This window comes from Melospiza melodia, chromosome 26, assembly GCF_035770615.1.
Source record: "Melospiza melodia melodia isolate bMelMel2 chromosome 26, bMelMel2.pri, whole genome shotgun sequence".
NCBI classification, from domain to species: domain Eukaryota; kingdom Metazoa; phylum Chordata; class Aves; order Passeriformes; family Passerellidae; genus Melospiza; species Melospiza melodia.
The window spans coordinates 2449080-2471911 of NC_086219.1; the positions used below are offsets into that span (position 1 = coordinate 2449080).

A 22832-nucleotide genomic window follows, 5' to 3' on the forward strand; every position below is an offset into this window, starting at 1 on the left:
AGTTCGGTTTGGACTCGGCTCGGTTCGGTTACACTCGGTTCGGCTCGGGCTCGACTCGGCCCATCTCGACAGAGTTCGGTTGGTGCTCGGCTCGGTTCGGTTACACTCGGTTCGGCTCGGGCTCGACTCGGCCCATTTCGGCAGAGTTCGGTTCGGGCTCGGCTGAGTCCGGCTAGACTCGGTTCGGCTCGGGCTCGATTCGGCCCATTTCGGTAGAGCTCGGTTCGGGATCGGCTGAGTTCGGCTGAACTCGTTCGGCCAAGCCCTCAACTCCGCCTCCCCACCGGCCGCCATCTCGCTATTGGCAGCGCGTCCACGCCCGCCCCAGCAGCCGTTCTCATTGGCTGAGCTAGTGCGGGGGGTGGGGCCTGCCGTGCCCCTCAGGGTAGCAGGGCGAGCCCGTTCAGCGCCGCGCGCCCCGTCCTGTCCTGCGCTCGGTGCGCGCCGGTACCGCCCGATCCCGCCCCGCCTCCCAGGCCACACACACACACACACACACCTCCCACCTCTCCGCCGGTACCGCCCCGCCCTCTCCCCGCGTCCCCTCACGGAGCGCGCACACCTCCCACCGCCCCGCCCGGCGCCGCGGCCCCGCCCTTTCCCCCGGGGCCAATAGCGGGGCAGCACCGGGGCTGTGCCCCGCCCCTGGACCCCGGAAGCGGAAGGGGATCCCGGTGCCGCCGCCATATTGGTGTGTGGAGGGGCGGGAGCGGAAGGCAGGACCGGCCCGGTGGCCTGTGAGTACCGGGACCGGCCGCGGCCGGCGCGGGGTGGGACCGGGGCGGGCGCTGCGCCTCCGGGCCGCCGGGAGCGGCGCTGACACCCGCGGGAGGGCGGGCGGGGGCCTGGAGCGAGCGGCCCCTCCGGGAGCGCGGGGGCTGCTGCGGGCTCGGCGCTCCGGCCGCGGCCTCCCGGGGCTCGGTTCTCCTTTACCGGCCCCGCTCCGTGCCGAGGCAGCGCAGCCCCTCCCGTTTGCTGTGCCCGGGCACGGGGAAGTCCCGGCTTGCGGGCACAAGCGAGAGGTGCAGGTGCGGCTCGGCTGCTGTGGCAATGGATAAAATGAAACGCTGCCTTTTTTTAGTGTGAAAAACCAATGTGAGCGACCAACGGGATGGTTCCCCGTGGCTGTCCGTTCACCCAGTTTGTAATAAGTCACCTTAGTGTGTTACTGTTCAAAGACAGTACCTCTATGAGATAAGGTAACCGGAATCAGTAATGTGTGTTTGCTCGTTACCTGCTTCATTTATATTTTAAATTTAAGAAAAGTCTGTATTATGAGCAGACTTATGCTCTAATTCTGTACTTCTGTGTGATGATGTGAGGCATAAAGTAAATATTCTTACTGCCGGAGGTTCTGCCTTTCAGAACTCAGCGATCAGTGCTGTTTGTCATGAAATTACCATAACAATTGCGGTGAAAGCATCATTGTTCAGGCCGTGCCTTCGCTTACGTGGTGTTTTCTAGCGGAGAAAAATGCTGTAATACGGTTTCGTTTTAGGAGCAGCCTCAGTTCTGCTGCTACAAACGATTCCCTCGTTGGTTGTGTTAATATATATGTGTGTGTGTGTGTGTGTGTGTCTGGTTGTGTTAATTTCTGTGTGTGTGTGTGTTTCTGGTTGTGTTCATTTTTTGTGTGTGCCTAGTTGTGTTAATCTCTGTGTGTGTGTGTCTGGTTGTGTTGATTTCTCTGTGTGTCAGATTGTGTTAACGTGTTTGTGTTCAGCTCTGTCTGTGTGTGTGTTTCTGGTTGTGTTAATCTCTGTGTGTGTTTCTGGTTGTGTTAATTTCTGTGTGTGTGTCTGGTTGTGTTCATTTTTGCGTGTGCCTAGTTGTGTTAATCTCTGTGTGTGTGTTTCTGGTTGTGTTCATTTCTGTGTGAATTTCTGTGTGTGTTTCTGGTTGTTTTGGGAATTTCTTTGTGTGTTTCTGGTGGTTGTGTCCATTTCTCTGTGTGTGCCTGGTTCTGTTCACCTCTGTGTGTGTCTGGTTGTGTTAATTTGTGTGCGTGTGTCTGGTTGTGTTAATTTCTGCTGTGTTCACCTCTGTGTGTGTCTGGTTGTGTTAATTTGTGTGCGTGTGTCTGGTTGTGTTAATTTCTGCTGTGTTCACCTCTGTGTGTGTCTGGTTGTGTTAATTTCTGCTGTGTTCACCTCTGTGTGTGTCTGCTTGTGTTAATTTCTGCTGTGTTCACCTCTGTGTGTGCCTGGTTGTCCTGGAATGGCTTCAGGGCAGTCACAGTTCCTTGTGCTGGGCACTGAATCTGACGTTCCCCTCCAAGACAGATGGAGAGAGGCTTTCACAAGGCTCTGGAGTGACAAGATGAGGAGGAGTGGTTTAAACCTTCCAGAGGGCAGGGTTAGGTAGGATGTTGGGCAGGAATTCCTCCCTGGCAGGGTGGGCAGGCCTGGCACAGGTGCCCAGAGCAGCCCCTGGATCCTGGCAGTGCCCAAGGCCAGCTTGCATGGGCATTGGAGCTCCCTGGGACAGTGGAAGGTGTCCCTGCCGTGGCAGGGGTGGAATGGGATGATCTTTAAGGTCCCTCCCAACCCAAATCATTCTGTGGTTCCATGATTATGAAAGAGAAATTGCAACTCTCGAGGTTTAATCATTCCCTTAAACCAGCACAGGCCGGTGTTCTTAGCTGTGAGCTGCCCTCAGAGCAGTGCCAAGGACTCCTGCCTTTGATAATTGTAGAGTTGTTCATTACAGGTGATCTTCCAGCAGAGTTTTAATGTGATGAGAAATATTCCTTAAATTCTAGTCTGAGTCTTGTGGTTAAACTGAGCCCCAGAGAGGTTTCTCCTCAGTAGAACTGATTTATTTCTTGTTCTGCTCTGGAAGAACTGTGTGCATGATAAAATCATAAATAATCACACATAATGCAATATTTTACACCAAGCATGATCCCTGCTCCAGCATCAGTAACCTCACACCCATGATTTTCCACTTGCTCTGCACAGGGGAACATTTACAAGATTGCCTTGTAAGGTCTGCCTTACAATAGCCCATATTTGCTGTGAATGTATCTGTAGAATTAATTTTGACACTATGAGAGTTTTCATTGATCTCTGATAAATTATTCAATTGAATTAATTGAATAACTTTTTATTTCAGCTTTGTACTTCAGGACATTAAAAAATACCCCAGAATAAAGCACCAAATGATGCTCAGCTGAGAATGCTGAATTTCTGTCCTGCAGAGAGTGGGGAGAAAAATAATTATTTGTTTTGCCTGTAATGGAAAAGTGTGTATATTGTATGACTTTCTAGTAGATTCTTTTCTTTTAGCTGTAGTTTGAATCAAAGTGGACTCAGCTCCTGAAGCCTCCTAATGATTCCCCTTAGCTTTTGGAGTGTAACAGGGCTCCTTTTTTTTCTACTTTGTAATTATTCCACAGGATGTAGTTTTCAGATATCTATAGAAAAAAACACACAGCTTTAATGTTTTGTGCCTCCTCAGATTATCCTTGATCCCAAATTTTCTGTAGCAGTCTGTATTGCAGCATCTAAGACAATTTGCTTTTTTTTTATTTTATTTATGAATGTTTCATAGAGATTTGTTATCCTGTGAGGCCCTTGGGCAGGGCTGAGTGTGCTCCGGGTATCCCAGGGTTATGCAGTCCCTCCCACAGATGAGGATTCCAGGAAGTTGTGCCAGGGATTGCTCTTGGTGATGTGGCAAAATGTTCCTGCTTAGGATCCACTTTATTTGCCTTCTATCTCCAAGTGAGCTGTAAAACTCACTGATAAGGAAAATCAAGCTCTTCAATTGGTAGCAGAGGCATGGACTGAAAAATAATCCCCTTGGGTAATTTTATATTTGAGTTCAGGCTCTTGGCCCTTTGACTGTGCAGTTTTGTCCTGTATAAAACTCTCCTGTCACTGCTCTTGGTGTTGCAGAGACAGAAATTCATTGAATGATTCCAGCATGGGCAGCACCTTGGGTTTGGTGCTCTGGCAGAGGCTGAAACCCGAAACCACTGGTGTGCAGAGTCCTGAGTTTATTTCTTCACTGCTTACTCAGTATTTAAAATCCTAAGCAGCTTTTTTTAAAAGAATCTACTCACTGTGGTTTTGTTCTTTGCCTCTGGAGCCTGAGGTGGCAGGAGGGAGGTGCTGCAGTTCATTTCTCAGGGCTTGTCCCTCAGCCTGTCCCTCAGCAAGGTGACAATGTCCAAGTGGGCTGGTCCTGGATTTCCTTGTGACCTCTTTATTTCCTTCCCCAAAATGCATTGGATCCTGTCTTGCTTTTATAAAATAGCCTGTTCTTTCCTTTCTTGGACAAGGAATTTTCATTCATTTTGGCATGAATGTCCTCTCTTTAAAAATATTCAGAATAATTTGTTTCAAACAGAACAAACCAGGACAATATTTTGTGTAGATGCTGGCTCAGATAATGTGCTTTAAACCTCCCTGAGCTCAGATTTTGGATTTCAACGTTGCCTTCTCCTATGTTTTGTTTCCACAGCCACCATGTCAGAAGGGGACAGCATTGGGGAGTCTGTGCATGGAAAACCTTCTGTGGTCTATAGATTTTTCTCAAGACTTGGACAGGTTGGTTTTGTGATGGATTTTTCTGACTCCTTTAGAATCAGATCTCACTGCAGCTTCTTGAACTCACTCCTTGTTGGCTGGGTTGTTGAAGTGCTGAAATCTATACAAAAGATTTATTTTGAAGCCTTTTAAAATGGATAAATATCTATAATCAATTATTTACTGGAATATTTAATGGGCATATGTGTGACATTGCACAGTGAAAATATGTTGTTACTGCCAGAAATGAGGAGTGAGTTCAGATTTAGTTTCAAATTCATTTTAATGGAAGCAATTTGCATAAAATATAGAAAATTTAAATTGTTTTACAAAATCCCCAAGCATCAGGGACTTTTTTCCTTTGTAAAAATATTGAAACTTATAAGTACAGTTCTGTGTAATTTATTTGTAGTAAAGAATGTGTTTCATGTTACTCTCTTTCCCAAAATACCCCTCCCAAATGCTTTCTTTTGCCCATACTACCCTCAGATAAGCTTTATCCATTGTGCATCAAATATTTTACAGTATTTATTTTTTACTTTGTGTTTCCTGCAGATCTACCAGTCCTGGTTAGACAAATCCACCCCCTACACTGCAGTGCGATGGATTGTAACGCTGGGGCTGAGCTTTATCTACATGATTAGAGTTTATTTACTGCAGGTGAGAGCACTGGGCTTGATGCTGAAGTAGTTCCAGATATTGTTGCTGGTCTAATTTGGATTCTAGGAGTGGTTTTGAAGTGTGCTGTTACTTTAGAATCAGGTGTGCATGTGGCAGAAGGTAAATTGTGGAGTCTGAAGAGAGAACACATCCCGTAGGTGTGGAAGTTGCTGATACAGAGAGAAAAATGTGTGACCACTTGAGGATATTCATCTGAATTCACAAAATAAATCTCTGGAAACTGTTGTAATTAAATTTTTGCTTTTGTATTAAAGCTGTATAACAACATGCTCAGAGCCAGGGGTTCCTTTCTGTCATGAAAACCCAGAGGAATGGCTTTGTCAGCATTTCTCTCCCTGCAGGCAGGGGCAGACTATTCCCCACTAATCAGATGTTTCTGTGCCATGCCAGTCTGCAGCTCAGTCAAGAACTTGGAACTGTTAGTCCCAAAAAGTGAAGATTACAGAATTTGAAACCTTTACAGGTCATAGTAGTAGGAAAATTTCAGACCCTGAGGGCTGCAAAGATGATTAAAAAAGGGATGGTTTTATGCTTTTTACTACTTTTGAAGTCCACATCCTGAACATAGAGGAACTGGATGCTAGACCATGGTTTCATGTTGAATCTGTCACTGCATGAGATATTTGCTCTCCTGTCATGTTCTAAAACTTGTTTTGATCACTGAGAATTGATATTTTTACAAGCTCAGAAACCTTTCAGTTAATATGAAGACACAGAAAAGTTTCTCAAGGAAGCACAAAACCCAGCTTGTTTAATCTTGTTAAAAATCATTATCAGAGAATGGTTTTCAGGAGGATTTTACCCTTGTCTGCTCTCCCTGTGCAGGGTTGGTACATTGTGACATATGCCTTGGGAATCTACCACCTCAACCTCTTCATAGCTTTCCTGTCGCCAAAGGTAGACCCCTCTCTAATGGAGGATTCAGGTATGGGGAAAAGTTCCTTTGAATTTCAAACTTGGTCAAATTTCCAGCTCCTTTTGTCTGATACTGTAGTGTAAAGATAATGCACTTTTAGCACTATATTGTATTTTTTAGACCTGAAAAAATCTGTACACCTTAACATCAAGAGTTGCTCTAAATTTGTGCTTTTCATGGGGCTTGAATATATTTCATATTGTAATAATTTTCTGTATTTTAAAATGAGGTTTATGTGACTTAAGCTCTCCCCATAGTTACTCAAGTGGCCTGGAATTCCTATTCCCTATTTTCTTTAAAAGAGTCTATATTAAGTTTATTTTAAGGAATCTATGTGAACTTAGATTAAATCAGCAACTCTTAACTGGGATCTATGTGTGACAACGGAAATTGGGTGTGGTTTTGTTTTGCGATTTTTATTTTTCCCTTAAGATAAAAAATAAAAAAACCCAAAAAACTGGGGTCTGATTAGTCTAAAAAACTACTGTGAGGAGGTTTGTGGTTTGGTTTCTTTTCTGTTATTTTTAGATGATGGTCCTTCCTTACCTACAAGGCAAAATGAAGAATTCCGGCCTTTCATTAGAAGGCTTCCAGAATTCAAATTCTGGTGAGTGGATCCATCTGCCTGTGTTCTGGTTTTGAAAAATACAAATACCTGCATGACATTCATGGTAACTGGGCTTGAAGGATTAATTGTTGCTATTATTTTTCAGGCATTCTGCCACTAAAGGAATCCTGGTTGCTATGGCTTGTACATTCTTTGAGGCTTTCAACGTTCCTGTGTTTTGGCCAATCCTTGTGATGTACTTCATTATGCTATTTTGTATCACTATGAAGAGGCAAATCAAGGTAATTTGGCAAGAACAGAGAATTTGTGTTGTCAGGATTTACAGCATTGCTTCAAACTGGCCATCCAGTGGAGCCCTTCAGGGGTTGAATGTGCTGCACACATTTATTTTACTGGAGCAACTTGAGTAACTAATACTTGAACATTAATTGTGGGGCATGTTTTACAAAACTTTACTCTTGTTTCCAAAAGGTTTTGAGTGCAGTGTCAGGGTTTTATGCAGGTTCTCATCCACTTCCTGTGGCTATTTTGGATGCAGAGGTGTTGAACCATTTCTGGTGGGTGAAAAGGGAAGTTCTCACAAGGTGGTGTGAGGAAGTAGAAGGGAGAAAGGGAAAGAACATAGGCAAGTGATTCAGAACATTTTAACAAATTTCTTATGGTTTGGTAGCATTAAAAAAACCCTAACTTTTTCTTAGATAATTTTGGGCGTGTACTGTGATGCAAAGTGGTAAATTTAAGTTGAAAGGGTAGTAAATAATTAGTTCCTCTGTGCTCTCTCCAGTCTCCCATGGTTCCCCAATCAGTAATCTTCACTGCAGTGTAGAATTTGTTGGGTAACCCAAAATCTGAGATTTATAAACTGCTCTCCTACTCCTATTTACATTTAAAAACTCCTCTCATACTCCTATTTACATTTAAACTGCTGTAGGATAGGCTATTTCATTACCTTTACTAAGAACTCTCTTTCTGGAAGACTCAGTAATTTACAGTGTGTATTAGAAACCATTTTTCTAGATATTACATATATTTCTTGTCTCAACAACTGCTGTTTTCTCTTTGCAGCACATGATAAAGTACAGATATATACCCTTCACACATGGCAAGAGGAAATACAAAGGGAAAGAGGATGTGGGGAAGACCTTTGCTAGCTAGGAAGAAGCAATCAACCTGTTGACCAATTCTACTGCTCACTAAAGGAAAGATTTTGAGCCATTGTAACAATGCCTTTTTTCTTCATAAAAGTGATTAACAGAGTGGTGACAAAGCAGTTGAATTTTCATTTTACGAGGATCTTGCTATTTTTATCTGAAATATCAGATTCTCGAGGAAACTGGCATTCTAACCAAATTGCATTGAGTTTATTCTCTTTTGTAAGAAGTTGGAGAAACTTTGGAGAATCCCATGGATTTGGGATAATGTATTTCTTTCAAAATCTGTTGCACTGGAGAGGTTAATGGCCTAGAGTTGGATATTTTTACATAGTTCTCCTGCTCAACATCACCCTGAAGTGCTGTGCACATCTGTGGAGGAAAGTGTAAGCTGGCACACGTGATGCTGTTTTCTGCTTCATGGCCGTGTGCTGTTTTCATAGAAGAATTCAGTAGACCTAAATTAGATGCAGAACTTAAGCCAGTTTCCTAAATGCATGGTATTACTGAGTTATAACCAAACAAGTATAGATAGGAGTAAGAAATTACTAAATTATGGGGTTTGCAGTAGGGCAAAAATACTCATTTAGCTTCTAAAGCAACTCGTTTGTGTTGGGTTTTAATGCCAGTTTCACTGTTCCATCTCCCAGCAGATGCTAAAATTGGGCTCTTTCTGATGACTCAGAACTTTGTTCAAACTCTATTACAATTTCCTTTGAGGACCTGGAATTATAAAAATATATATTTTAATTGTTTTTGGTTGGAGTTTCTTTCATACGTAATGGTTTCTTCAATAATTGAAGTTGGATTCGTGCAGCCCCGCAGGACGTGCCCAAACTGGCCAGGACAGAACAGACAGTCATGGGGGTTTTAACACAGATTTTCTTTTTTTATGGGGGGGAATAAAATGAGAGATAAATGGACCTGCATGTAAACTTTTTCATGTGATACAACTGCAGTTTTATTAAGTGACTTTTTAATTCCAAAGTTTATTAAAAGACAGTGTTCCCCTTTAATTGTTCTCTATCTTTATATACATCTCTTGCTCTAACACTATTTATGACTCCTTTTCAGTAATGGTTGCCCTCACTTTACCTTCATGCAATGCATTTTTCAACTCTTCAGGGAGCATTCACTTGGGTTAAGCATGGTTTATAAACCCATTTTTAATATGGTCAGGAGCTACATCAGAAGAGAAAGAATATATTCCATATTGAATCTAGGAGAAAGAATATATTCCATATTGAATCTAGGAGAAAGAATATATTCCATATTGAATCTAGGAGAAAGAATATATTCCATATTGAATCTAGGAGAAAGAATATATTCCATATTGAATCTAGGAGAAAGAATATATTCCATATTGAATCTAGGAGAAAGAATATATTCCATATTGAATCTAGGAGAAAGAATATATTCCATATTGAATCTAGGAGAAAGAATATATTCCATATTGAATCTAGGAGAAAGAATATATTCCATATTGAATCTAGGAGAAAGAATATATTCCATATTGAATCTAGGAGAAAGAATATATTCCATATTGAATCTAGGAGAAAGAATATATTCCATATTGAATCTAGGAGAAAGAATATATTCCATATTGAATCTAGGAGAAAGAATATATTCCATATTGAATCTAGGAGAAAGAATATATTCCATATTGAATCTAGGAGAAAGAATATATTCCATATTGAATCTAGGAGAAAGAATATATTCCATATTGAATCTAGGAGAAAGAATATATTCCATATTGAATCTAGGAGAAAGAATATATTCCATATTGAATCTGGAGAAAGAATATATTCCATATTGAATCTGGAGAAAGAATATACTCCATATTGAATCTGGAGAAAGAATATACTCCATATTGAATCTAGAAGAAAGAATATACTCCATATTGAATCTAGAAGAAAGAATATACTCCATATTGAATCTAGAAGAAAGAATATACTCCATATTGAATCTAGAAGAAAGAATATACTCCATATTGAATCTAGAGAAAGAATATACTCCATATTGAATCTAGAGAAAGAATATACTCCATATTGAATCTAGAAGAAAAAATAGCTTTATTCTGTCACACAGGAATGTAGTACCACCTTGCACAGGCAGTTTCCAGTTTAATGAAGCATTTCTTGGACCAACCCAAGTATGAGGAGACAGAAGAGGTTCCCTTTACATTTGGTAGTGCCGTAGGTAGATCAGTTTCTGAGGATGGAACTTCTCTCTGCACAGTGGACATTCTGCCTACAGAAAGAAAAGGGAGTAGATGGATATAGTGAATAGTTGTATTAAAAAAAAGGAATAGATGGACATACTGAATAGTTGTATTTAAAAAATCTGAATAGAACTGTTTAGCTACTTTTAGAAAATAATTTTTCAGTCCCAGCTGTGGTACAGGCTCCCCTGAGCTGGCCCAGTGTTGAGTGCTGAGCTCACCCATGCCATTGTCACTGTATTTCCACAGCTCCCAGTGCTGGTGAGCTGTGTGTACTCACCCTGGTGCTGCACCAGGCCGTGATGCACTCCCAGCAGAAGAGGTGCCCACAGGGGGTGGCTGTGCTGTGCCTCCTCTCCTCCAGGCACAGCGTGCAGCGCGACTGGCGCCCGGCCGCCGCCTCCGTGCTCCTGCTTCTAATTAACACAGGCACAGGGGGGTTAATTGTGTTAATTGCAGTCACCCTGCTCGGCAGAAATGCTGGGCAATGCATCCTGGGGTCAAACCCTTGCTCAAGGATCAGCCCTTTTCATGGAGGTCGCAGAAACACCAAAGCATGAAGTCCAAGACACACAAAGCAGCAAATAATTACTTGTGCTAATTAATGAAATGTTTACATCAGACTGTAACCTAAACTGGGGTGTCACTCCTGTTCTTTCCCACCCCTTTCCTAAGAATCAAGAACCACCTCTTGCTTACTTCTGGTGGGTGAGGTTGCGGTGCAGCCTCCACTCCTGCCTTGCTCTCTGCTTCTGTTTGAAGCTGTACATCTGAACTCCAATGGTCAGCAGAAGGTGGAAGAGGGAAATTATTCCAAGGAACTTGTAACTTGATCTGATGCTCTGATCCTCTCCTTGCAGTCCTCCAAAATGCAGCTAGAGAATTCACAGGAAAAGAGCTGTTTTGTTACTGTGGTTTTAGGAAACTGTTCTCTCTCCCCATCTGCAATAGACTTAATTTGGGATTCTCATAGTGTCAAAAAATTGACATTTTAGGACTTCTCAACCAGCTGTCTCTCAGGAGGTGTAAGCACCTTCAGTCAGGCTGGACTTGGCAGCTGTCTATCCACAAAAATTGCAGTTTTAATTGGTTTGGTTTTCTTGTGTATCTCTGAGCAAACAAACACCTCTTTCCTGCACTGATGCTGGGAATTGTTGAGAACTCTTTTGTCTGTACACATTTCTGATGTTCTTTTGTAAAGATACAAAATTATCTTCATATAGAAAAGTGCTACCTAAATGTTTACTGGGTGTTGTTCAAAACAGTATTTCCCATGGATTTATCAACGCACCTCTCACTCCCAGTGTGTTTGTGGCAGACAGACTGAAGTTACACAGTAACTTCATACATAGAATATGTATGAACATAATAAACATTGATGTTTATTACCTGTAACCTTCTGACTGCAGGGACTCATCACCCCCCACATAAAGCGAAACCTTCCTTCTCACCCCTCTGCTCTGCAACAACAACCAAATTTCTTATCCCTTTTATACATACAGCACCCCAGAAGAGGCCAAAATTCTGCAGTGGACACATCTTGAACCAAACCCACTTACATATGAGATGCCTGTGACCCTTTTGGACAGGTGATAGAAGGTGCCCTGGATGTAGAACACTGCCAGGTGGAGCCGGTGCAGCAGGGGGAGGGATTGTTTGAGGACATCCACGACTTGGGAGGCTCTTTTCTTCTGCTCCTCACTGAGCTGCCCAACCTGCCTCCGAATCCAGCTGCGAATGAAGCTCCTGCTGGGAAAGCCAAGGGCTGGGGGGTTCTCTGGGCTCCTGCATTCCTCAGCCTCCACCTGCAGCTCGTGTTGGAGGTGCAGCAGTGCCTTTTCCAGGCAGTAGGGCACCAAGGTGTGCAGGGAAATGAAGAGGGCCCGACGAAGGAAGGAAGGCACCTTCTTCTTGCTCGGGTCAACCTGAATGATGTTCACATACTCTTCTCCCAGGGTCTGATAACCTAAACAATGTGTGTGACAGAAAACAGGGTGAGAGGGCAGCTGCAGGATCATTCTGGATGTGCTGAGAAGTGGGGACAGGCTGTTCAGGCTTTGGAATTTGGAAATAGTTATTTTTTTGTTGAATTAGGATAAGCGTCATGGTGACATCCAGTATCTGCAGTTGTAGGCTCGAAGCAGGGATACTTTCCATGGTATCCCTGATTTTAAAAAATTCCTATTCCTGCAATCCTGCTTTTAGAAGAACATCTATCTATGTGTTTGAACCCAACAATTTCGTGCTTTCATATTTACCAGAAGGCATTTATCCAAATCAAACCAACCCCCAGGATGATAAGAACAGACTGCTGTTGGGCAGTCTCAGGTGGTGATCACCAGCACTGACCCCTCAGCTTTCAGATGTTGGCAGAAATGATAAAAAACGATAAATGGCAGAGAAGGTTACCTGATAGCGTGGTGAGCACGAAATAAGCCACATCGGAGAGCAGCTCCACCTCCCTCCTCCACGCCAGCCACGGCCGGGCACCTGCGGGACGGGGCTGTCACTGCACCAGCGCCGTGCTGGGCCGAGCCCTCACGGGGAATTCCTCCCGGTCCCTCCGACCCCCATCCGGAGCCGCTGTGCGGCGGATCCCGGAACACCCGCGAGGGCTCGGGACGGATCCAACCCCCCTCAGGCATTACCCGCCAGCCCCCTCAGCGCCGTGCCGGCCCCGCTGCGCAGCCCGGCCCGGTAGAGCTCGTCCTTCTGCCCGCAGCGCACCAGCCGCGCCGGGCCCGCCGCCGCCGCCATGGCGGGCGGACGGACACGGGGCCTCAGGCGGCGCCGCGGCTCCGGCAGCGGCGGAGCACCCGCCGGCCGCGCAGGGATATCCCGTCAGTGAGGGGCGGGAAAAGAGGCGGGAAACGCCTCCCCTACGCTGAGGGGGAGAAAAGGGTGGGAAAAGAGGTGGGAAAAATGGGAAAAGGGGCGGAGAGAGTGGGAAAAGGGGTGGAAAAAGTGCCGTGAGGGGTGGGGATGGGAGGGAAGGGAGGGAAAAGGGGCGGGAAGAGCGCCAGGGGAGGGAAGGGCTGTGAGGGGTGGGGCGGAAAAAGGGGCGGGGAAAGGGGCGGGAAGGGCTGTGAGGGGTGGGAAAAGGGGCGAGGAAATGGACAGTGAGGGGCGGAAAAAGGGGCGGGGAAAGGGGAGGAAAAGGCTGTGAGGGGCGGGGAAATGGGAGGGAAAAGGAACGGGAAGGAGCCCCGCGATCGCAGCTGAGTTGCTAAGATCGGTAAAAGTGAGATCTAGAATGTTTCAGAACACAATTCACACGGAACCCACCGAATCACCGCTCCCCAGGCAGGTGCCCTCCACAACCTTGTACAAATTCCAAATTCTACAGCCCTTCCACAACTTTTTTTTTTTTTTTTTTTTTTTTAATTAAACATCATGTTGCCCTCCACTATCTGCAGTTTTAGGCTAAAAGCAGCGATGCCTTTCATGGTGTCATCTATTCCCAATTTTAAAAAATTGCTTTTTAAAAAAAATTGGGGTTAATTCGGAAGGAAGGTGTGTTTAGTGTCCTACTACTGCTTTTTTAACAGCTGCGAAATGAGCTGTTTGTATGGGGAAACTGAACAAGCTGCCCTTTGTTTTCTTCCAAAAACAACAAACACAACCTCCACACGGCAAAGCTACAAACACATCAACATGTCAGTGCATCCTTCTCCAAAATCCTGGTACCAGGCATATAAACCTCTACCTGTGTGTGTATTTATATATATTTACACTCTGAGGTCTGGTACATTCATTTTTGCCAAAATACCTTTTTAAAATTTTTTTTCCTAGCAGGTTTTAATGTTGCATTGTTATAAATTCAATTTTGCAGCACTCTGAAGTGAAAGGACAATTAAACAGCTCCACATTTAATTAATTTATTTGACAAAACTATTTAACTGAAAGTAAAGTAGGTGTTTTCCTGAAGAATTTACAGATTGATATGTCAGGAACTCACTGGAAAATTTTGGGAGAGCAGGAGATTGGTGGGTTTTTTCTTCTTTTTACTGGAAAGCAAAGCAAAGCTCCCTGTGGCCAAACATAACCACAAATAAACTGGATATTTGTAATCCTTTCAGCAGCCTATTAGTGCACAGATCGTGGCATCAAAGTTCTAATTAAACTGCACCAGAAGTTGTACGTGATAAGTAAAGCTGTGATGAATCTTACAGATAAGCAAAACATTTTTAATCCCTCCCTCCCTGCTCCAGGCGCTGCTCAGTTTTTATTTGTTAGGGTGTGTCGCAATCAATGGAATCGCGGATTGTTCCCTCTGTAAAATCAATGGAATTAGGGAAAAAAAAAATTGGCACATTTTTCGCCGTTCAACAGCAGGGGACGCACCTGCATAAGGAAATATCCCACGGGAAGTGGGGTCTGGAATGGGACATTTTCACACTTAAATCTATTAAATAAGAATCTCGAAGCTGCCACCTTAAATTATAGAATTTTTACAATTTACAAACTTTACTGACCAATCCTTGGATCATTTCGTTCAGGATTCCAATCCAATCTCTCCTGGTTTGATTTTTGTTTAAAGGCAGAGCTGTGTGTATCTCACACATCCAACAGCTCAATTGTTAAGAAAAATAGCAAACATATTTGTTGCCTTTTTGCTGAAGCGGGTAAATGTGATTTTCTTATTTTATGGGTCAAGAAACAAAAGAAAAGCTTGAGAGTTTTTTGGGTTTTTTTTGCAAAGCTGAAATCCTGACTAATGACCACTGAATTATTAGATTGGAAACCATTGATAAAGCTAGAGGTCAGACTCTGCCAACAAGTGTTAAAACATTTGAAATGTGTAAGTTCTGTGTATCTGCCCGGTTTGGCTTATTATGTGGATTTTATTATATTCTAAAAGCTGTTTTGTGTGGTTTTGAGTGGTGGGGCTCCTGTCCTGAACTGAGGAGGTGCAGCATGCCAAGTAACCTTCCCATTTTGTGATATGATTTCATACATATATTCATGCATAGATAAAAACACACACATGCATAAATAAAATACATGGATAAAACCACACACACGTTGGCTGTTACACTGTGATCTGCCAGGAAAATCTGATTCAGATTCTTATTACAATTATTCAATCAGAGTACAGACACTCCTCTGCTGACTTCAGAAAACCACCATTATCTCTTAAAACGTCATGGCTGTGTTTTTGATTAAGTTTTTGGGAGTTTTTCTTGATTTCCATGCCATGCTTCTCTGCTTTTCCTTCTAACACACCTGACAGGGGAACGAGCTGCTTCGCTGACGTTACCACAAGGAAGTCCAAAATGTAAAAATCCCTGGGTGCTCGGCAATGATTAACCTTTCCTCCCACAGGCTACTTGTCTGCGCATCACAAAATCTGATTTTTGCCTCTGCAGACCTGCTGGGAGACACGAGGTCGGGAGCGCAGCTTTCCAGCAGGGCAGCGGGCAGATGCTCCAGCTCCCAACCTGCAGAACAGGTTCGGCCGATGCCAAAGGAGCGAAACGCCTGCTCGGCGTTGTTGCCACCCTCCCCTTCCCCCTGCCTCCTCCCACTCTGAACTTGTTACCCTGGAGCTGAACTGCTCGAGCAGGGGCTGCGAGGCTGCTTTGTGACCCGAGCCCTCCGCGTGTGAAAGCGGGGCGGGATTTCGCTGCAGACTCCTCTCTCCTCTCCCGGGTTTGTCCCGGGTGTGAAGGTTGGACACGCAGGAGCAGGGACAGCCCGTCTGCACTGCCCGGCCGGGACAGACAAAGGTGTGTGTGTGTGTGTGTGTTTTTGCTTCGCTGCTTTCATTGCAGCCACCATTGGGGTGTCATTTTAACACTTTTGTTCGCTCTTGGGTGTTGGAAACAAAGTTTAGAGTACGCTCCCCCAGCCTTGTAGCTGGAACAGAATTTGCTGCTACTTTTGCTCTCCTTTTTGAAGGAAAAGGGAAAATGGAAAGAGCATCATGTCTAATGCTTGTTTTATTTTATCATGCTTTCTCTTGTCCATGAAAATGTTCTGGAACCTTGGAATTCTGTTAGTCCTAAATTTTTAGATTCTCTGAGCTTGTAGGGATGAAGCAAACTGCATATGTGATTCAAGTTTAGATTTTTCTAACTGGACAACTGCTTTTTTTTTTTAAATGAACGATTACTGCATTCATTCAGAACTGATAACCTGAGCCTTCCCAGGTGTACGGAGCCAAAATGAAAACTGACTTGGATAAGAGAGGTTGGATGTAAAATAAACTCCAGGTATTTAAATAAAATACCAGTTTAGCAACAGAACGTGGCTGATTCTGGGACTGAACAGCCAAGTCTTGACTTGGGAGGAAAGACATGCACAATGCTTTGAAAAGGTATGCATGTTTTTATTTTTGAAAATTTTTGAAATAAAAAAAAAATCTCATTCTTTTGGGCTATAGAGAAATAATTTTCAGTTATTTCCTGGCATAAAAATGTGGGTAATGATTGCAGAGATGTGGAAAATTAGGATGGCTGGATTGCTGGGGCTGTGTATGCTCCAAATGCCTCAGGCTTCAGGGTTCAGATGTAGGTCTTAAATATACCCTGAATCCTCAGGGTGATAATTTCTAGAATCATGCTCTGTTTCATGGTAGAGGTAGGTTGTCTGTTATAAAATAAAACAGAAGCAGAGTAAGAGTCACTGCTGGCTGTGGTTGGTTGGAGGTAGGAAATTGATGCCATGTTCAGAACGGAGCTCAAAGTTAACTTATTGTTTCAGAGAATGTGGGGAAAGTTTTGTCTACTGGGAGAGCTTCTCCTGTCCTTACTGAGGGTGCAGAAACTGTGCTGGGGAGAATTCCTTCTTGCCAGTGAGATTAGAGTGAGAAACTGTTCAGTGCGAGCGAGGGGAGGCCAGCGACTGCCGAGGACGCTGAGTTATCTGAGTGCTGTCAGTGTCACTGCGTTCTGGTGGCCTCAGGACTGCTGTGGGGACAGGGAGAAATGTCAGCTTGGCTCTGAGCCCCTCAGCAGCAGCACTGCTTGTCACAGCCTCTCTGCTTGGGGCACCAAGGGTTCATTACAGAGAGCACAGGCCATGGCCAGATACAGAAACATTTGGCATAACAGACAAATATGAACTGCAGGCTTTTTTATTCAACAAGCTATATTTCACCAGAACTGCTTCTTTTTATAATATAAACCTGGATAACTGAATCTGGAAACACTCAGGGCTCACTGAATCTTATATTTAATGACTCTGTTGGCAGGATGATCTCCTATAATGCAGTGTATTTTGATTATTCTCAGCCAAAGAACAAGTTTATTCTGGCTTTGTAAAAAAGAATGATAACATTCCATTTTATAGCCAAGCTCCTTCTACATTGTCTGAAGAGACTTTTGTTTTCATTCATCATTTCTGTAATTTTTCTGAATTAAAAGCTACTACATACTTAAAGTGGCTGAGAGTATCTTAGTGGATGGTCCTGCAGGAATACCAGAGCAATAAAATATAGGGCGTGCAAGGCTTTTCTAAAATCCTGTACTCATAGTTTCAAAACAACACAATCTCAGTTTGGTTTTGAAATGAATGGTACAGAGCCCTCAGTTCCTAGATATAGCTCAAAGGGGACAACATACTTGTGAATATCAGTAGAATTTGTTTTTGTTAATTTGTCCAGAGCTGAGAAAATTACTGTATAAATGAATCTGAGTGGGTTAGAGGATGAGGCTGAAGAGTTTTTTCAGGAATGATAGTCTTGCAGTTACTAAGGACCATTTGAATTTACTGCAATACAATTTTCATGCACCCAGATATCTCAGTTCTGCATTAGTTATCTTTAAAATGACCCACTTCTTCCCTTGATAAGCTTAAATAGATCTGATCTTAATATTGAAATAGATTCTCCAGTGTTATGCCTGAATCTTCTTTCTCTTCCACTGTCTTGACCTCATTTTTGAGTTCACCTCTGCTTCCATTGCTCCCTTTGGACTCACTGGATGAGGGCAAACCTTGTGCCCATCCCTTGTGACAATTGCTGGTGGCAGCTGTGACATGAGCAGTAGGTGCTGGCCATGCATCCAGGCTCAGCTGGCAGAGAAGGAAATGCATGACACGAGCCAAACCCTGTTCTGGGGGTTCAGCTATCCATGGCCTCTGTGTGCAGCTCCTCAGCCACTGAAATTCTGCTCTCCACATCACTGCTTAGGGCACAGACTCCAAATCCGTGGGGAATTTCCAACCTTTTGATTCATTGTTTAATCTGCCTTCATTTAGTGGGGGTGGAGCAGTTCCCCTCAGCACACAGAGTCAGTGGATAGGTACCTGCACACTGCAGGCTGTGACAAACCTTCACACATGCTGGGACAAAGTCCTCAGCTTCCTTCCTGCTCTTTGCCGTCTGGCACATGAGAGAAATGCTGGGTGCAGACACCAAGGCAAGCATAGCCTGAGTGAGGATTTCAGATCCATTTGCATCACAAATACAGCCTGAAACTTGAGAGACTGATTTTGGGGTACCTGGTTCTGATCTTGGCCTGAGAGACTGATTTTGGGGTACCTGGTTCTGATCTTGGTCCTCATTTTTTATAGTTCATCACAGCCTCACTTGTTTCCATTTAATTAGGGAAGGCTCCTGTAGGATCTTCTGACATCTTAACAGTTGTCAGGGAACTCTGGATTGCCTCAGACATGGCAAGGGAATTCAGGTGGGAAGGTGAGGGATCTTTCCATGTTAGCATTCCTGGGAGGGATTGAAAGTGCTGCACAAGCTCTGTAGTTCCCATTCCCTGAGGTGTTTGCCAAGGGCTGTCAGGTAGAAACTTACAGCAGCACTTTTTGTGTTGTCTGGTGTTCAGAGGATGTCTCTTTTTGTGATCATTCTGGTGTTCAGAGGATGTCTCCTCTCAGCTCTCCTTGCAGGATTAGTTACTGTAAGGTAATTTAAAAGAATCTCCTCCCTGCCACTTCTCCCCTTCAACATAACCCCCCTCACCACCCCTACACCTTGTTGTTCCAGATTTCCTACTGCCCTTAGATGCTGGAATGGATTCTCTGGAAATTTCCTCTGCCCTTAACTGAAAACATGTAATTTGTGCTTTATTTAATAATAATAATAATAAAAAACCCAAAACAACAACAACAAAAAACGCCTAAGGAATGGAGCCTGAGGAAACAATGGCAGCTGCAATTGAGGTGCCTGGAAGAAGTTCTATGGCCTGCAGAGGAGAATCTCAAAAACACAACTTTGGGATGAGTTATAATGGCATTATTTGGTAGGATTGCTTCAAGGACTATGTGAAATATTTTCTATTTAAACAACTTAAGAGGTTTTTGTCTCCTACACTGTAAAGTGACCTATCCCACTTCTTCCCCTCCTGTGAGTTTAGACTGAGATGAGGTTATTGAAGTAATGTTATTTATTGACTAACCAGGTGCTGAAGTCCACGATAAGGCAGAGAGCAAAGCAGAGCTGTACTTTGAAATTTATTGGATCAGGCCCTAAAGACTTGGTGCCTTGTAATTCCCACGTGTGCACGTCACTGCCCTGTGTTTGACAAAATGAGGATGGATTGAGTGGTTCCCAGACCCATTCCTGCTAATGGAGAAGGGGATTCATAATTTAAGAAATTGGTTTGGATTAAAAATTTAAACTGCAGTGTTCTCTTGAAGTTGCCAAGCAAAGCATGTTTTTCTTGTTTGCAATATTCTCTTAGTGTCTGTCTGCCTGTGCTTGGGCTCTTGTGCTTGGCCCTACCAGGCATCCTCAGGAGAAAGCTGATGTTTGACTTGTGAAAGGTGACAAGTTGCCACTTTTTCTCTAACTCCCCCAGCATAAATTGATCCTTAATATCCAAGAGATCCATCAGTGCAGCACTAAGATGTACAGAATTAAAGCAGTTTGATTATTCTTAAAAGAAATTCCTGCTCATTTACACGAAATTGAAGAAGAAACTTTTTCAAAAATCAGACTTGTGGGGAGTGACCAAGCCTGCCAGCACAACTGACAGCATGAACATCATTGGAATTATAGACCTGATGACAAGTGGCATTGGAGCCCACAGTCTATCTCTCCTCAGCATGACTCACAAATTCCCAAGTGCAGCAGAACCTTTTCCAGCAGCCCTCACTTTCCGTCTGTCTCCTAGCAAGGAGATCTTCCTCCCTCCTTTCTTCTCTGAGGCTTCTTGTTTTTTGTGGTCTAGAGTATGAAACTTTCATTTTCAAAGTTCTTTTGAGCCGAGCTATTGGATGAGATGTAGAACTTTGCTTAATTAGTTCCTTTTGCCTCCTAATAGAAATTGCCCGTTCTCCCTTGCTAATACAAAATGCAAATTTTCTTCAGAAGCAGGAGGCTGCTGTGTTTCCATTGTCACTTCAGACAGGTCTGGGAACTGGCTGGTGACAGGGAATGATGGTGAAACCAAGAAGGGTTTTGGCAATTCAGGATAAATAGGGCAAGGGAGTACAAACAAGATAAAAATTGTCACAAATTTCACATTTTGTTTCATAAAGCGAATGCTAAAGTCGTATGACACAGCTCATACAAACCTGAAATAAATAATTTGGGTTTAATAATAAGTGTGCTTACTTGCATAAGGAATTTTCGGTTACATCATTGAACAAAAATGCAGGGCTCCAGCTCAGGCTGTGAGGAGAAGCTGACAAATGTTAAGTGGGATGTTCTGGGTGAAGGTGAACACAGAAAGGAATCCTGATGTCCCCTTTGGCTTTTTATTCACTTTCTCCTTGTTAACCGAGCTGTTTGCCACAGGAGTCAGCGTCACCCGGTGCTGTGAGTGCGCCCGGTGCCTTGGGAAGGAGGAGAATGCGGGATCACACCCTAAGGTGTGTGCTCAGCCCTTGTTCTCGGGGCTGGAGCAGCCTCCTCTCCTCTCCTCTCCTCTCCTCTCCTCTCCTCTCCTCTCCTCTCCTCTCCTCTCCTCTCCTCTCCTCTCCTCTCCTCTCCTCTCCTCTCCTCTCCTCTCCTCTCCTCTCCTCTCCTCTCCTCTCCTCTCCTCTCCTCTCCTCTCCTCTCCTCTCCTCTCCTCTCCTCTCCTCTCCTCTCCTCTCCTCTCCTCTCCTCTCCTCTCCTCTCCTCTCCTCTCCTCTCCTCTCCTCTCCTCTCCTCTCCTCTCCTCTCCTCTCCTCTCCTCTCCTCTCCTCTCCTCTCCTCTCCTCTCCTCTCCTCTCCTCTCCTCTCCTCTCCTCTCCTCTCCTCTCCTCTCCTCTCCTCTCCTCTCCTCTCCTCTCCTCTCCTCTCCTCTCCTCTCCTCTCCTCTCCTCTCCTCTCCTCTCCTCTCCTCTCCTCTCCTCTCCTCTCCTCTCCTCTCCTCTCCTCTCCTCTCCTCTCCTCTCCTCTCCTCTCCTCTCCTCTCCTCTCCTCTCCTCTCCTCTCCTCTCCTCTCCTCTCCTCTCCTCTCCTCTCCTCTCCTCTCCTCTCCCTGGCTGTGCTCGGCGTGCCTGGGCGTGCAGGTTATCTCCGTGCAATTCCTGCTGAATGCAGCTGCATTCCTTCAATGAGCAGCGTGTCACAGGCAACCACACCGCAGCTTGAAAGCAAATCCCAGCTCTCGCATTTAAATTCTTTAAAGTGTTATTTTTTGCCTCCCATTTGATGGCGCTTTGATCTTTTATCCATTGATCTGCTTCCTGATCAAACTATTCAGGTTTAAGGGATGGCTTGGTTTTTGTGTGTTTCATCCGTGGTATCAGTGTATCTGTCCTGGGAGGATATCAGAGCTTGTCTGAGCTCTGTGGGTGCCACACAAAACCTCCCTGAACAAAAGCAGGTCTTGTGGGGTTAAGCTTTAAATACTACAGTGATATAAAAATGGCTAGAGAATTGTTAATGGTGTACACAGCTTTTATTGTCTGTGAGTGATACAGATCCTGCCTCTGGGGCTTTAAGTCCTTTTTTCCAAGGGAATACAGAACCTCACACAATAATCTTAGGTAGGGCTCTTAGCCTGAGCAGACAGTTTAAATCTTGTTCATGTGGTCTGAACAGATAGTTGCTCTCTTTTGGCTGTTTGATGTGTTCTGCCAGTGAGCAGTGCTGTTCTCAGAGCCACTGTGGTTCCTACTGTAACAGAGGTGAGGCATTTCCAGACAGTGCAACTGAGATTTTCCATCATCCAACCTTCACAACAAATTTTCCAGGAAAGCCAACGGAGCTTCTTTCATTTACTTTAATAGGAAATCTGCCCCCTGAATGTTGTTCTGAGATACCAATCTGTATTTTTAGAGATTCATTGTGTACTTTTCCATTGGCTGCGTGGGATTTGTGGGGATTGGTTTGGGAAGACACAGGTATGCTGAAGAGAGGGAGGGGAGGAAGGGAACTCTGAGGAAGCTGTAAAAGGTGGGACTGAGTGCAGGAAGAACTTTTGCATGGAAAGTGAAAACATTCAGAGATCAGCTGCCTCAAAGCAGCTTCACTTTCAGATCATAACAAAGCATAAAGAACATGAATTTGACATAACTCGAGACAATAAAATATTTAATGAGCCACATCAATATAAAACTCAGCTGTTTTCACTGGAATGATGCTGCTCTGGCACCAGCAGGAGCACCCGTGCCCATTCAGTTCTTCCTCACCCTCGTGGTCATGTTCTTTGGTGTCTAATTAGTCACACTGATTGAACTTCCTCCAGAGGAAATGGCCTTTCAAATAAGCCCTGAAGCAAAGAGGTGAGAGAGTCAGCAAAGTAACTCCCCACCAGCTCAGCTTTCCCAAAGGAAATGGGCTGATCTTGGCTTGGTGTCAGCACAGTTCCATCTGTCCTGTGAGCCTGGATTGATCCCAGGGTTAAACACTCAGTGCACAGGTACCAGA

The 22832-nt window shown here is 44.2% G+C and overlaps 3 protein-coding genes across 3 annotated transcripts in view; 2 read left to right on the plus strand and 1 right to left on the minus strand.

The window, feature by feature from the left end:
• The first annotated feature begins 653 nt into the window (after positions 1–653).
• Positions 654–8864, plus strand: RER1 (retention in endoplasmic reticulum sorting receptor 1). The gene is made up of 7 exons (XM_063176924.1): positions 654–737; positions 4468–4553; positions 5088–5192; positions 6039–6138; positions 6658–6736; positions 6843–6978; positions 7763–8864. The coding sequence occupies exons 2-7, from the start codon at positions 4473–4475 to the stop codon at positions 7850–7852; spliced, it is 591 nt and encodes a 196-aa protein (XP_063032994.1). The 5' UTR covers positions 654–737; positions 4468–4472; the 3' UTR covers positions 7853–8864.
• A 1037-nt stretch (positions 8865–9901) lies between these two features.
• On the minus strand, positions 9902–12826 carry PEX10 (peroxisomal biogenesis factor 10). Its single transcript, XM_063176984.1, has 6 exons — positions 12718–12826; positions 12479–12559; positions 11629–12035; positions 10769–10944; positions 10350–10485; positions 9902–10098 (listed from the first exon to the last, which is right to left on the minus strand). Exons 1-6 carry the CDS (start codon positions 12824–12826, stop codon positions 10027–10029), a joined length of 981 nt encoding a protein of 326 aa, XP_063033054.1. The 3' UTR covers positions 9902–10026.
• Positions 12827–15612: 2786 nt separating this feature from the next.
• PLCH2 (phospholipase C eta 2) overlaps positions 15613–22832 on the plus strand; it is a 76410-nt gene continuing 69190 nt past the window's right edge. The window contains exon 1 of the mRNA XM_063176774.1: positions 15613–15798. The gene's annotated coding sequence lies outside the window, so the exon portion shown is untranslated. The remainder of the gene's footprint in view (positions 15799–22832) is intronic.

Excerpts from the sequence above, each read along its gene's own strand:
- RER1 (XM_063176924.1), top strand. The coding sequence starts at position 4,473 with ATGTCAGAAGGGGACAGCATTGGGGAGTCTGTGCATGGAAAACCTTCT. Across the intron at positions 4,554-5,087 it reads TTTTCTCAAGACTTGGACAG|ATCTACCAGTCCTGGTTAGA; the intron begins GTTGGTTTTGTG and ends TGTTTCCTGCAG. Across the intron at positions 6,139-6,657 it reads CTCTCTAATGGAGGATTCAG|ATGATGGTCCTTCCTTACCT; the intron begins GTATGGGGAAAA and ends TGTTATTTTTAG.
- PEX10 (XM_063176984.1), bottom strand. The coding sequence starts at position 12,826 with ATGGCGGCGGCGGCGGGCCCGGCGCGGCTGGTGCGCTGCGGGCAGAAG. Across the intron at positions 12,560-12,717 it reads GGCGCTGAGGGGGCTGGCGG|GTGCCCGGCCGTGGCTGGCG; the intron begins GTAATGCCTGAG and ends CCCGTCCCGCAG. Across the intron at positions 10,099-10,349 it reads CGGCCTGGTGCAGCACCAGG|GCAGAATGTCCACTGTGCAG; the intron begins GTGAGTACACAC and ends TTCTTTCTGTAG.